The sequence below is a fragment of the Babylonia areolata genome, chromosome 23 (assembly GCF_041734735.1).
Source record: "Babylonia areolata isolate BAREFJ2019XMU chromosome 23, ASM4173473v1, whole genome shotgun sequence".
Lineage (NCBI taxonomy): Eukaryota > Metazoa > Mollusca > Gastropoda > Neogastropoda > Buccinidae > Babylonia > Babylonia areolata.
In genome coordinates, this window is record NC_134898.1 from 1,627,395 (window position 1) to 1,642,714 (window position 15,320).

At 42.9% G+C, this 15,320-nt stretch overlaps 1 protein-coding gene across 2 annotated transcripts in view; it reads left to right on the forward strand.

The window, feature by feature from the left end:
• The window catches only part of LOC143297740 (charged multivesicular body protein 2b-like), a 19,228-nt gene extending 4,706 nt beyond the window's left edge, over positions 1–14,522 (forward strand). Inside the window, exons 4-9 of one of the 2 annotated variants that reach the window (XR_013057304.1) lie at positions 1,727–1,828; positions 3,174–3,224; positions 4,302–4,404; positions 8,428–8,534; positions 9,720–11,147; positions 11,204–14,522. Coding sequence is in view for 1 of the 2 variants with exons in the window: in XM_076610191.1 (XP_076466306.1) it covers positions 1,727–1,828; positions 3,174–3,224; positions 4,302–4,404; positions 8,428–8,534; positions 9,720–9,827 (471 nt within the window). In the remaining variant the exon portion in view is untranslated. Of the gene's footprint in view, positions 1–1,726; positions 1,829–3,173; positions 3,225–4,301; positions 4,405–8,427; positions 8,535–9,719 lie in introns of both variants that reach the window. The other variant, XM_076610191.1, reaches the window with a different exon arrangement.
• The last annotated feature ends 798 nt before the right edge of the window (positions 14,523–15,320 follow it).

Sequence of the window (15,320 nt, forward strand, 5' to 3'; positions counted from 1 at the left end):
GTATCCCTGAGGGATTTCACAGGTGAGGTGAACAAATTGTATCCCTGAGGGATTTCACAGGTGAGGTGAACAAATTGTATCCCTGAGGGATTTCACAGGTGAGGTGAACAAACTGTATCCCTGAGGGATTTCACAGGTGAGGTGAACAAATTGTATCCCTGAGGGATTTCACAGGTGAGGTGAACAAACTGTTTCCCTGAGGGATTCCACAGGTGAGGTGAACAAATTGTATCCCTGAGGGATTTCACAGGTGAGGTGAACAAACTGTTTCCCTGAGGGATTCCACAGGTGAGGTGAACAAATTGTATCCGTGAGGGATTTCACAGGTGAGGTGAACAAATTGTATCCCTGAGGGATTTCACAGGTGAGATGAACAAACTGTATCCATGAGGGATTTCACAGGTGAGGTAAACAAAATTAATTGTTTCCCTGAGGGATTTCACAGGTGAGGTGAACAAATTGTATCCCTGAGGGATTTCACACATGAGGTGAACAAACTGTTTCCCTGAGGGATTCCACAGGTGAGGTGAACAAATTGTATCCCTGAGGGATTTCACAGGTGAGGTGAACAAACTATCCATGAGGGATTTCACAGGTGAGATTTAAAAAAAAATGTATCCCTGAGGGATTTCACAGGTGAGGTGAACAAATTGTATCCCTGAGGGATTTCACAGTATCCCTGAGGGATCACAGTATCCCTGAGGGATTTCACAGATGAGGTGAGCAAATTGTATCCCTGAGGGATTTCACAGGTGAGGTGAGCAAATTGTATCCCTGAGGGATTTCACAGGTGAGGTGAACAATTGTTTCCCTGAGGGATTTCACAGGTGAGGTGAACAATCGTTTCCCTGAGGGATTTCACAGATGAGGTGAGCAAATTGTATCCCTGAGGGATTTCACAGGTGAGGTGAGCAAATTGTATCCCTGAGGGATTTCACAGGTGAGGTGAGCAAATTGTATCCCTGAGGGACTTCACCACTCTGGTGCCAGGTAGCACAAATTATCCTAGCAGTGTTGAGTTTCCTTAGTGTTAGGAATTTTCTACGTCAGAGGAATAAGTGTTGAAACAGGAAAGTTCTAATGTGCAGTCCAGACTGTGTTATTTGGTATCAGATGCAAGGTTGGAAGGGCTCCGCTTGGTACTAATATACCCCTGTCTGCATGCACATATATACCTACATGCTTGCACACACATACACTGGCATGCGTACACACACATTCATATTGAATCACAAACCACTGATGAAATTGAATACATGAATACTGATACTGTGGCTTGCATGTCTTCTGTGATTATCTACTTATACTGCTAAGTATATACCCAACATTTAGTTCCAGCAGCTGATGTTTAGCAGTCATAAATTTACATGTCGGTGAGGTCACATGATGAAACCTTATTGTCAGTATTTTCTTCAACAAAAAGCATCAAAGGAGTAATATTAGTCAAGTTTGATGAAATTAGATTTTAAGTGAAGTTTGAAAATATCTGTGTAAATTGCAGGTGTGACAGTGATTACCATAGTATACATTTAGCTCCTTGTTATTTTTACTTATGTAAGTGAGAGAGAGGGTGAGAGAGAGCACCTAACTTTGATGGCCATACTTTGTGCAGTTCAAAGAACAGAGTATATAAAGAACAACTTGGTTAACACTCCATCGAACTTTACTGTAGGGTAAAGTTCTCCCAAACAGAATTCCCCCAGACAGATGGTGTGCCTTGTTGCAGGCTGCCACCATCTTGGCCAAGCAGCTGGTGGCGCTGAGGAAGCAGAGGACCAAGAGCTACGCTGCCGGATCCAAGATTCAGGCCATAGGAAATCAACAAAAGGTCAGAGAAAAAAGGAGTGCTCATGACGTCTGCACCGGTTGGCCATGGACGTTTTATCATTGTTTATTCATAAGGGTTACAAAGTCATGCATTCCAAATAACATGTATTTGCAATGTTTCTTCATTAATATTATTGTGGTATACTAGCTGTTTCTTGAGTGGATTTTACGTTCATGTGTGAGTGCATTATAAGCTGTAAACTTGCTGCTGTTCTGTTTAATATGACATGGGTTTCTTTTGTTTTTTTGTACTTCCTGTATTCCATGTAGAGATTTGTTTAACCCCTTGACTGCTAACACTTTTTGAGGTCGGCTGATGCTGAGGAAATGAGCTGTGTCAGTAAAAATTTACAGCATTGTCACATCATCATCAAAACTCTCTCTCTCTCTCTCTCTCTCTCTCTCTCTCTATATATATATATATATATATATATATATATAAACTCTGGAAGGCTGTAGATTCACACATTTGATCTGGAGCGGTATATCTTCAGACTGTTCTCTCAGTCTTAGCTAATTGTTTTGGATTTAGATTTATAGCTTGAAACACCACTTTCTTCTCTGTTCTTTTTCCTGCCAGTTAAGGGGTTAAGTGTGTGTGTGTGTGTGTGGTCTACCTTTACTTATGTGTGTGTGTGTGGTCTACCTTTACTTATGTGTGTGTGTGTGGTCTACCTTTACTTGTGTGTGTGTGTGTGGTCTACCTTTACTTATGTGTGTGTGTGTGGTCTACCTTTACTTGTGTGTGTGTGTGTGGTCTACCTTTACTTGTGTGTGTGTGTGTGGTCTACCTTTACTTGTGTGTGTGTGTGTGGTCTACCTTTACTTGTGTGTGTGTGTGTGGTCTACCTTTACTTGTGTGTGTGTGTGTGGTCTACCTTTACTTATGTGTGTGTGTGTGGTCTACCTTTACTTGTGTGTGTGGGGGGGGGTTGCACTGTTTTTGAAGTTGCACATGCTTAGTATGTTTATGTTTCCATAATCCTCCAAACACCAGTTTAGATGACGGGATGTTTTTAATTGCACAGTTGATCTTCTCCGCATCTGTATACTCACAAAGGGGCGTTCACGTACTAGCAGGTCCGCACATATGTTGAACTGGGAGCTCAGAAAACCCTTTGCCCATAAACCAGCCTTTGTTTGTATTTCTATTTCTTTTTATCACAACAGATTTCTCCACTTGGTGTGGATACCGCAAATAAATCCAACACCCTTGGATAGAAAGTCCAAGGCTTTAGCCGATCAGCTGTTGCGTCTGCCGTGTGATTCAGTGCAGATGTACTTGTATTGATGTAAGCTGTTGTTGGTGGGTGAGCACTGACCGCTGTGTTTTCTGATTTCCACAGATGATGCACTCCAACATGAAGATGGCCAAAGCTATGGGTACAACAACCAAGGTAAGGAGACAAAGATGGCTATAGAAAAAGTGAAAGATAAAAAAAACACAAAAGAAAAATGTAGTAGACACAAGGACACAGATTTTGAATGTATTTAGGATGTATCGTAGTATTATTTATTGTGCATTGTATTGTATTTGTGATGACAGATTTCAGTGTGTGTGAAATTCAGGCTGCAACATATTTTCTGTAAATTTCTGTCTGCACGTGTAATTCATTCTGTGGAGTGATGGCCTAAAGGAAACATGTCAGGGAGTGACACGGTGAGGTGTTGGCGTGTCTGACATTGACACTATATAGTGAAGTGTGTGGCAAGGTAACAACACGTGTCAGGGGATGACGCGGTGCGGTGTGGGCGTGTCTGACATTGTTGCAACATAGTGAAGTATGTGGCAAGGTAACGACACATTCAGGGGATGACACGGTGAGGTGTGGGCATGTCTCACATTGACACTATATAGTGAAGCGTGTGGCAAGGCAATGATGCGTATCAGAGGAAGACACAGTGAGGTGTGGGCGTGTCTGACATTGACACTATATAGTGAAGCGTGTGGCAAGGTAATGATGCGTATCAGAGGATGATACGGGGAGGTGTTGGCGTGTCTCACATTGACTCTATATAGTGAAGCGTGTGTCAGGGGATGACGTGGTGAGGTGTGGGCGTGTCTGACATTGACACTATATAGTGAAGCGTGTGGCAAGATAATGATGCGTATCAGAGGATGACACGGGGAGGTGTTGGCGTGTCTCACATTGACACTATATGGTGAAGCGTGTGGCAAGGCAATGATGCGTATCAGAGGAAGACACAGTGAGGTGTGGGCGTGTCTGACATTGACACTATATAGTGAAGCGTGTGGCAAGGTAACAACACATGTCAGGGTTATGACACGGTGAGGTGTGGGGGTGTCTGACATTGACACTCTGTAGTGAAGTGTGTGGCAGTGTAACAACGCATGTCAGGAGATGACACGGTGAGGTGTGGGCATGTCTGACATAGTCGCAACATAGTGAAGTATGTGACAAGGTAACAACACGTGTCAGAGTATGACGCGGTGAGGTGTGGGCGTGTTTCAGACGATGACGGAGATGAACAAGGTGATGGACCCCCAGAAGACGATGCAGGTCATGCAGGAGTTTGAGAAACAGTCCACCAAGATGGGCATGACGGAGGAGATGAGTGAGTACTGCCCTTTGACTAAAGCATCTGTCTCTCTGAGCACTGCCCTGTAACTAAAGCATCTGTCTCTCTGAGCACTGCTCTTTAACTAAAACATCTGTCTCTCTGAGCACTGCCCTTTAACTAAAGCATCTGTCTCTCTGAGCACTGCCCTGTAACTAAAGCATCTGTCTCTCTGAGCACTGCTCTTTAACTAAAACATCTGTCTCTCTGAGCACTGCCCTTTAACTAAAGCATCTGTCTCTCTGAGCACTGCCCTGTAACTAAAGCATCTGTCTCTCTGAGCACTGCCCTTTAACTAAAGCATCTGTCTCTCTGAGCACTGCCCTTTAACTAAAACATCTGTCTCTCTGAGCATTGCCCTTTAACTAAAGCATCTGTCTCTCTGAGCACTGCCCTTTAACTAAAGCATCTGTCTCTCTGAGCACTGCCCTTTAACTAAAGCATCTGTCTCTCTGTGCACTGCCCTTTGACTAAAGCATCTGTCTCTCTGAGCATTGCCCTTTAACTAAAGCATCTGTCTCTCTGAGCACTGCCCTTTGACTAAAGCATCTGTCTCTCTGAGCACTGCCCTTTAACAAAAGCATCTGTCTCTGAGCACTGCCCTGTAACTAAAGCATCTGTCTCTCTGAGCACTGCCCTGTAACTAAAGCATCTGTCTCTGAGCACTGCCCTGTAACTAAAGCATCTGTCTCTTAGCACTGCCCTTTAACTAAAGCATCTGTCTCTCTGAGCACTGCCCTTTGACTAAAGCATCTGTCTCTCTGAGCACTGCCCTTTGACTAAAGCATCTGTCTCTCTGAGCACTGCCCTGTAACTAAAGCATCTGTCTCTTAGCACTGCCCTTTAACTAAAGCATCTGTCTCTGAGCACTGCCCTTTGACTAAAGCATCTGTCTCTCTGAGCACTGCCCTTTAACTAAAGCATCTGTCTCTCTGAGCACTGCCCTTTGACTAAAGCATCTGTCTCTCTGAGCATTGCCCTTTAACTAAAGCATCTGTCTCTCTGAGCACTGCCCTTTGACTAAAACATCTGTTTCTGAGCACTGCCCTTTAACTAAAACATCAGTCTCTCTGAGCACTGCCCTTTAACTAAAACATCTGTCTCTCTGAGCACTGCCTTTTCCTTTCTTTGTGTTTTTTTTTCTTTGTTTTGTTGTTTTTGTTTTGCTTTTTTCAGCATGTGTTGTGTGTGAATGAGTGTGTGTGTGTGTGTTTGTCAGTGTGTGTGTGTATTTTTGTGTGTGATTTCTTTATCTTTTAAGTTCTTTTTTCACAAATTTGCTTGTGGGCATGTGTTTTCAGTGTGTGTGTGTGTTTGTGTGTGCGTGCGTATGCTTTCAGTGTGTGTGTGTTTTAGGGCACATGTGTATTTCACTGTGTATGGTGTTGGACAGTGGTTGGAAGAGTGTGCCCTGGATCTAGAATCATTTATTTGAAACAGCCACAATATCACCAGTTTACCTCATCCATTGCAGCTGTTGGTTGGATCACAACTTGTTTTGTCTTGTTTAACTTTTTATGTTTTCTGTTACTATAGTAACACTTATGTAGCAAGCATGTATCCTACTTGCCCAACTGGTTTAAAGTGTTGTGGTACGGGTTTACTCTAAGTATTGTGGTATGGTTAGTATTGTGGTATGGTTTTAAGTATTGTGGCATGTATTAATAATAATAATAATAATAATGGATACTTATATAGCACACTATCCAGAAATCTGCTCTAGGTGCTTTACAAAAACGCTTTTGATAACATAAAACATTATATCTATGTTACATACACACACCAAAATGTGACCACACACACACGCACACACGCACGCACGCACGCTCACACACGCACACACACACACACTGCATACATACATTTTAACATACATGTGTATCTAACAGCTACCCTAACACATACACACACATAGGCAGGCATATACTTACATAAACACACGCACACACAATACACATTCATATACATGCATGTAGTTGTGGGCCTGCCACAACTGAACTTATTGCTGAGGGAAAAGGTGAGTTTTGAGACGAGATTTAAATGTATTGTGGTATGGTTTTAACTATTGTGGTATTGGGAATGGGGAAAACGTTTTTGGTTTTCATGTCTCAATGCATGATTTAGTTTGTGGTGTGCAGTCGATGTTTGTAGTGTGTTATGGTGTGCAGTCGTTGTTTGTGATGTGCAGTTAATGATTGTGGTGTGTTGCGGTTTGCAGTCAGTGTTTGTGGTGTGTTGCAGTTTGCAGTCAGTGTTTGTCGTGTGTTGCAGTTTGCAGTCAATGTCTGTGGTGTGTTGTGGTTTGCAGTCAATGTTTGTGGTGTGTTGCGGTTTGCAGTCAATGTTTGTTGTGTGTTGCAGTGTGCAGTCAATGTTTGTGGTGTGTTGCGGTGTGCAGTCAATGTTTGTAGTGTGTTGTGGTTTGCAGTCAATGTTTGTGGTGTGTTGTGGTGTGCAGTCAATGTTTTCATGTGTTGCGGTGTGCAGTCAATGTTTGTGGTGTGTTGCGGTGTGCAGTCAATGTTTGTGGTGTGTTGTGGTGTGCAGTCAATGTTTGTTGTGTGTTGCGGTGTGCAGTCAATGTTTGTGGTGTGTTGTGGTGTGCAGTCAATGTTTGTCGTGTGTTGTGGTGTGCAGTCAATGTTTGTCGTGTGTTGTGGTGTGCAGTCACTGTTTGTCGTGTGTTGTGGTGTGCAGTCAATGTTTGTGGTGTGTTGCAGTGTGCAGTCAATGTTTGTGGTGTGTTGTGGTGTGCAGTCAATGTTTGTAGTGTGTTGTGGTGTGCAGTCAATGTTTGTCGTGTGTTGTGGTGTGCAGTCAATGTTTTCATGTGTTGCGGTGTGCAGTCAATGTTTGTGGTGTGTTGTGGTGTGCAGTCAATGTTTGTCGTGTGTTGTGGTGTGCAGTTAATGTTTGTGGTGTGTTGTGGTGTGCAGTTAATGTTTGTGGTGTGTTGTGGTGTGCAGTCAATGTTTGTCGTGTGTTGTGGTGTGCAGTCAATGTTTGTGGTGTGTTGCAGTGTGCAGTCAATGTTTGTCGTGTGTTGCAGTGTGCAGTCAATGTTTGTGGTGTGTTGTGGTGTGCAGTCAATGTTTGTGGTGTGTTGCAGTGTGCAGTCAATGTTTGTCGTGTGTTGCGGTGTGCAGTCAATGTTTATCGTGTGTTGTGGTGTGCAGTCAATGTTTGTGGTGTGTTGTGGTGTGCAGTCAATGTTTGTCGTGTGTTGTGGTGTGGTATGCAGTCAATGTTTGTAGTGTGTTGTGGTGTGCAGTCAATGTTTGTCATGTGTTGTGGTGTGCAGTCAATGTTTGTCGTGTGTTGTGGTGTGCAGTCAATGTTTGTGGTGTGTTGTGGTGTGCAGTCACTGTTTGTGGTGTGTTGCGGTGTGCAGTCAATGTTTGTGGTGTGTTGCAGTGTGCAGTCAATGTTTGTCATGTGTTGTGGTGTGCAATTAATGTTTGTCGTGTGTTGTGGTGTGCAGTCAATGTTTTCATGTGTTGCGGTGTGCAGTCAATGTTTGTGGTGTGTTGTGGTGTGCAGTCAATGTTTGTGGTGTGTTGCAGTGTGCAGTCAATGTTTGTCGTGTGTTGTGGTGTGCAGTCAATGTTTGTGGTGTGTTGCGGTGTGCAGTCAATGTTTGTGGTGTGTTGCGGTGTGCAGTCAATGTTTGTGGTGTGTTGTGGTGTGCAGTCAATGTTTGTGGTGTGTTGTGGTGTGCAGTCAATGTTTGTGGTGTGTTGCAGTGTGCAGTCACTGTTTGTGGTGTGTTGCGGTGTGCAGTCAATGTTTGTCGTGTGTTGTGGTGTGCAATTAATGTTTGTGGTGTGTTGTGGTGTGCAGTCAATGTTTGTGGTGTGTTGTGGTGTGCAGTCAATGTTTGTAATGTGTTGTGGTGTGCAGTCAATGTTTGTCGTGTGTTGCGGTGTGCAGTCAGTGTTTGTCATGTGTTGCGGTGTGCAGTCAATGTTTGTCATGTGTTGCGGTGTGCAGTCACTGTTTGTCGTGTGTTGTGGTGTGCAGTCAATGACACGCTGGATGACATTCTGGCGGAGTCAGGGGACGAGGAGGAGGAGGACGCCATCGTTAACCAGGTGCTGGATGAGATTGGCATTGAGATCACTGATAAGGTCAGTCAGTCTTCTTTGAACTGTGTGCATGTTTGTGAAAGAGAGTGTGTGTGTCTGTCCGTATATGAATGATGAAGGGCATGCATGTTTGTGTGTATGTGTTTGTGGGCATGTGTTTGTATGAAGATACATTAAGTGTGTGAGTGTATGTGTGGGTGTGAGGCCCACAAAGTAAGGGTGTTATTTATACTCACGTAATCCTGTTTTAGTGCAGTTGATATATTTAATGTGTCTGGGTGCGCACGCACGTGCATGTGTGTGTGTGTGTGCGAGTGTGAGTGTGCGCATGCATGTATGTGTGTGTCTAAAAAAATGTGTGTTTTTAAGGAATGTCTTTCTTTTTAATGTAAGCATTATTTACTTGATATTTTTATTGTTTGGTGGATCATGCTTTTTTTTAATTCATTCTGTGAACGCATTGGATTGAGCTGTTGTAATGTTTTATGTTATGTTTATATCTGGCTCGATGACGTAAGGCGCTTTGAGCAGCATTATTACGGGATATCGCACCATAGAAAGTTGTGAATTATTATTATTATGATTTATCATGATCGTACCTCCATAACCTTTATGAATTTCTTCCTGTTTTCTCATTGTCATGGTGGTGCTGTAGTTGAATGAGGTGTTGAAGTCCTGACCCAGTGTTTCACCAGTGCTCAGGGCTCAAGGCCCTGTTTCAGCATGGTGTTGTGTCCTTGGGAGAGGCACTATTCTCTGGTTTTCCTTTTTGTGTTTTTTTCTATTAATTCCTTGCTGCACACACCCAGGTGTGAATGGGTAGCTGACAGGTTGGGGAAGGTGAACGTGACAGGACAGGATGGGACCTCACCTTCTTCTGCCCGCTTCTACGCACATTGGATAAGACTTCACTGTACCCTAACCTTTCACCCTTTTTATCTCACAGTGTAAGCCAGGTCACTTGATGAGAACAAGGTGCATGTTTCTGTCCCTTTACCATTCACCCTTTTTATCTCACAGTGTAAGCCAGGTCACTTGATGAGAACAAGGTGCATGTTTCCGTCCCTTTACCATTCACCCTTTTTATCTCACAGTGTAAGCCAGGTCACTTGATGAGAACAAGGTGCATGTTTCCGTCCCTTTACCATTCACCCTTTTTATCTCACAGTGTAAGCCAGGTCACTTGATGAGAACAAGGTGCATGTGTCTGTCCCTGTCCCTCCACAGATGGTGAACGCCCCCTCAGCGGCGCGGGGCAGGATTGGAGAGTCATCCAAAGCCGGGGTCAGCGACAGCTCCATTGAGCAGCAACTTGCCGCCCTGAAGGACTTGTGAACCTCCCTCCTGCTGTGATGTCGCCTGTGCTGTCCCTGCCTCCTGTGGCTGTATCAACACTTGTGTTTCCCTAGGTGATATTGTGTGGTGGTCATGTCACATGTCTCGTGTGGACACATGAACTCTTATTTCCCCTCATGATGTTGTGTGACGGTCGTGTCACATGCCGCTAAAGCCAGGCCTGTGTTACGCTGCACTTAAGTGAAGAAAACAGTGTTTTATTTAGATTGTTTTGGCAGTTTTCAGTGGAGGGAACTTACAAATTATTTATCATTGGATGAAAGCTGCGCAGTCATTCTGTGTGCATGTGCGTGTGTGAACACAACTGTGTGTACATGCTTGTAGGTTTGTGTTTCTAAGAGGTTGGAGTTGCCCATTTATGAATGGCTAGCTCATTCTCTTCGACTGAAGCATGAGAGGTGTGGGTCAGTGATCTGAAGTGGGGGTGAGGGTTGGTGGTTGTGATGTGTCTGTCTCCCGCTTTGGAAGGGAAGCAGCAGATGGGAGACTGGTGGAGAGAACCATGTGTCACACCTGGTGACACTGCACAGGGGGAACCACCAGTTGATTCTGCCTCCCAGCAGCTACTGTTGCTTATGTGTGACCACATTACCACAGCAACATCACTCAGCATATGAAAGAGTGTTTCTGAGGCCACTTCTGTTTGTATTGTTGGTAAGATCTGGATCTTGTGGGTCTGTGGGTATCATTACCACTCGGGGACAGAGGGAAGATGTTTGTCCAGGATATTTTGTCTAGGACTGGGAATGTTTTTGTTTGTGTTTCCTGGTGCAGTGTGTTTGTGAGTGTGTATGCATGCTTGTATGTATGTGAGGTACAGGATCTCATTCATCCTGCCTTCACCGTGTACATTCAGGAACGGAGGATGTGTTTCCCAGTACCTGCTGTTCTCTAACACGTCAGGTTGTGCGGTGGATGAATATCTCATCGTGCGGTGGCTGAACGTTAAGGTCGTGCTGTCTGTCCATGTTTATTTGTCTTTGTTGCTGACAGACACCCCCCACACACACACACACACACCCCTCCCAGGGTCAGGTCAGGCCTGAAGGACTGTCAGTGTGGGTCCTGAAGAACCAGAAAAAAATAAAAAATGAAACCACCTGAAAAGAAAATTGGGCACAAGTTGACTGTTCAGTCACGTTCATGTACACAAACCCAAGACACGTCGCGGATTTGACCATTCCGTCAGTGTTTATCAGAGGATGAAAAAAATCTAAGCTGAACATAGCGTGATTATTTATAATACAAAACCTGAACACAACATGATTATACATAATGCACAACCATACATCACAGCAGGCAGACAAAAGAACACAACATGATTATACATAATGCACAACCATACATCACAGCAGGCAGACAAAACCAAAAGTTTGCACACAGGACCCTCACTTGTCAAGGCACATAAAAGAACTCTACATATAAGAATGGCCAGTCATCAAGCCCAGAAAATGACAACCAATACTCAAGGCTTTCCAGGAAAATGTGCAGGTAAATGGACGGCAAGGCAGAGAAGGAGAAGAACAGAGATGACAGAAGGAAATGGGAAGTGCCGGAAACAGAGAAAGTGGTGAGAAATTGGTGCCAAGGTGGATAGGACAAAAGGGGTCAGCTGAACAGAGAGGAATAAAATGGCGACTCCATGCCCATTTCATTTTCTGTTCATTGTATATTTAAATACCTGTATGCCATCAGTATGTTTAAAGTCAACTCAACGGAATTGCTTTTCAAAAGGGGCTTCATTCTGTAAACTCCAGCATGGCAATAACTTGTATCAGTCTCTTTACTTTGTCCCTTTTTCTTCCTATTCTTTCATGGTTACAAGACATGTTTGTATGTAAATATGCGCCCTTCACACACACACACATGGCAGTTGATCATATGCAAAAAAAAAAGGTCTTTTTTTTTAAGGCATTCTTTAGAGCTATGCCACATGTGCAAAGTGTAAACATCTGTGCGAAAGTGCCCTAGCACAGCTGTATTTTACTCTGATGCTGTTGTGAATAAATGTCTTCAGTAATAGTGTGAGTACATGTAAAAGTTCTACAAAGCTGCTGTAGCTGTTGGAATATGTGTGTACAGTAAATTAAAGTGTATATTACGCTTTATGTATCACACATGTATAGGTGTAATTTCAGTGTGGTTGTGCACTATGTTAGTGTGAGCAAAATGTATGCCTCTGTCAGCAGTGTTGTTTCTGTGCAAGTCTGTAGGAATGGCAGAAAGATGTCCAGGCACATACAATATAAATATATGTGTATGTATATTTCCGAAGAAAAAACCTGCACCTGCTGAGGCCATCCTACACGTGGCAATATCTGCACTTGTGGGACTGTGAGCGTATATATATATATATACGGTATTTGACTTAGGGTGGGGAAGGTTCAAATGATGGAAGAAGAGAATTGGGCCCTTCCTTCCTGTACTAAGCCCTGGACACAGTGAACACAATTCACTGCCCTTATAGCTGCAAAATGATATGAAACATTTAACTTTTATTATTATATATATATGTACGTGTGTGTGTGTGAGGTGTAGGGATATGAGTGTAAGCGTCTGTTCAAGCCGTCAGGCCAGGAGGGAGACTCCGCAGTGAGCACACAAGTGCCTACGATGTGAGTTTCCTGAGCTCTGGCTGAACTGTTCACTTGTGACGAGTGACCAGCATGTGCGGTATGCAATCTGTTCTTCCTGCCCTGACCCATGTTTTCAGCGTACTTGTTGGATTCTGCCCAACAGACTTTATGCATCCATTGTCCAAGTATTGGGGGAAAGGTACAGGTCTGTGTTCCCTGGGAAGGTGTGTCCGCTGTGAAGGTGTTGTGACGTTGTTGCTGAGGTAAAATATGTAATGTTGCTGCAAGGTTGTTCAGGGGGCGGGGGGGGTGGGTATTTTATCGAAAGTTGCCTTCTGTGTGCAGTTTCTGCGCATAAAGAAAGAAAAAAAAAAGTCATGTTCTGTTTTTGTCCTTCTGTTTGTCCTGTGAATATTCCAGTGTACAGTATGTTTTACTTGAGTATGTTGGCATGGATGATAAAAGTCATGTTTGCTGAATCATTTGGTCGTTGTGACCTTTGTTAGATCAGATCTGTTTTTAGATGTGATGTCCATTAATGCTTATAAGGGCTTGTGTTTTTTTGGGGTTTTTTTTATAATATGGATTTTAAAAGAATGAAAATGTAGACTTTTTTGCAGACTGGTCCATAAACACTACACCACATCTGCTTTTTGAATGAGAGATAAATAAATGTTATGGGAAGCACTCATTCAGATGACATGATAAACCCAGGTCCTTTGTGCTGTATTTTGTCAACATAAAAGAACCCACGGCAACAAAAGGGTTGTCCCTGCAAAAATTCTGTAGGAAAATCCACTCCGATAGGAAACCAAACAGAATTGCAGGCAGAAAAAATAAAGGAAAAAAGGTTGCGCTGTCAGTGTAGCGATGTGCTGCCCCTGGGGAAAGCGGCCCGAATTTCACACACAGTAATCTGTTGTGACAAAAGTGTGATACAGTAGAATACACAATAGATGCCTTACCCAAGGCTGAGCATAGACCAACACTACAGTAGAATACACAATAGATGCCTTACCCAAGGCTGAGCATAGACCAACACTGGTCAGGTCTTCGGAGTCTTGTCAAATTCTGAAAATACATTTTTCATGAAAGCAGTAAAGAAACCTGAAGCAAAAAGTAAACCAATAAGTAAAAATCATTTTGATTCGTCTTGAAAAATACAAGTGATGAATCTTTTACCTTCAGTGAGACTTCCCACTGTGGTTTGTTTGGAAATGTGGGAAATGAGAACGATGGAACTGATAGCTGATCAGACTGCAAGAAATTGTTTTATACTTTTTTTTTCTGACCAGTATAATGCTTTGTCTTGGGATTTTTTTTATTTATTTATTTTTTTATACACACTTGTTCAGGTTTAGTGAGTTTTTGTGAAATAAAAAGTGATTGTAGTCCACTCCCCACAATGTCAGCAGTGGGTGAACAGAACAAGTCAGTTGTTTGTAAAAGCAGAATAAGACACATGTCAGCTGTTGAAAACAATGAAAAAGAATTAAACCTAATTCTTTTTATTATTTATTATTTTTTTATGTTGACTGCTGCCTGTGTGTGTGTGTGTGTGTGTGTGTGTGTGTGTGTGTGTGTGTTCAGACAGAGGTGTCAGTCACTACGAACCCCCCATAGTCTAGTATGGCAAAATAAACAGAAAAAGAAAATCTATGCTGAGATTTGGTCCTGAGCATGTTGATGATATCACTTTTGTCAGTCACTATTTTGGTAGTTTCGTTTCGTCAGCCATTTTCAGATTTCTGTTATGGTCAGTATGTAAAATCTCCAGTTGCTGTAAGATGAAAGATATGGGATTGATGTATGTCAGTCATGTTGTACAAGGTCAGCCCATATGCTCTGTGAGAAAATTGGCAGGGTGACATTCTGTCAAAGAGAAAAGCAGTGTTGAAGGAGTCTCACCTGATGGATTTTTTTTTTAAATGCATAGTTGGACATGCAGAAGCACCCAACTATAAAACAGTCTCACCTGATGGATATTTTTTTAAATGCATAGTTGGACATGCAGAAGCACCCAACTATAAAACAGTCTCACCTGATGGATATTTTTTTGAATGCATAGTTGGACATGCAGAAGCACCCAACTATAAAACAGTCTTACCTGATGGATATTTTTTTGAAATGCATAGTTGGACATGCAGAAGCACCCAACTATAAAACAGTCTTACCTGATGGATATTTTTTTGAAATGCATAGTTGGACATGCAGAAGTACCAAACTATTAAAAAAAAAAAAAAAAAAGGAAAGAGAAATGGTGCTTCATGATGTCCATACAACAGAGTTGACAAAATAACAACTAACTGAATGATGATCAAACTGACTTCCTTCTCATTCACTCAAACAGTAGCTGAATGGTTAAGACTCTCAGCTGCCCACACAGAGTCCATGAGGGTGTGGAATTGAATCCTACTCTTGCCCTTTCTCCCAAGTCTGGCTGGAAAATCTGAGCATCTAGTCCTTTGGATGAGATGATAAACCAAGGTCCCATGTGCAGCATGCACTTGGCGCACTGAAAAAGAACCCATGGCAATGAGAGTGTTGTCCTCTGGCAAAATTATGTAAAAAGAAATCCACCCTGATAGATACACAAATATACAAGCATGCACTCAAGACCTGACAAGTGATGTTGGGTTACACTACTGCCAAGCAGATGTGGTGTAGTGTGTATGGATTTGTCTGAACGCAGTGATGCCTCTTTGAGAAACTGAAACTGAAACTCACTAAAAAAAACATCCTTTTCTGTCTATCCCAAGTCAGCCTGTCCATGCCGGAAGCTGATGGTTCATGTTCTCCTGTTTGCATGCAATCTTAGACTTCTATCTGACGACATGTCCCATAACGGTCACATCCCTCACTGTTTCTTAGACTTGTTGTATCTGACGACATGTGC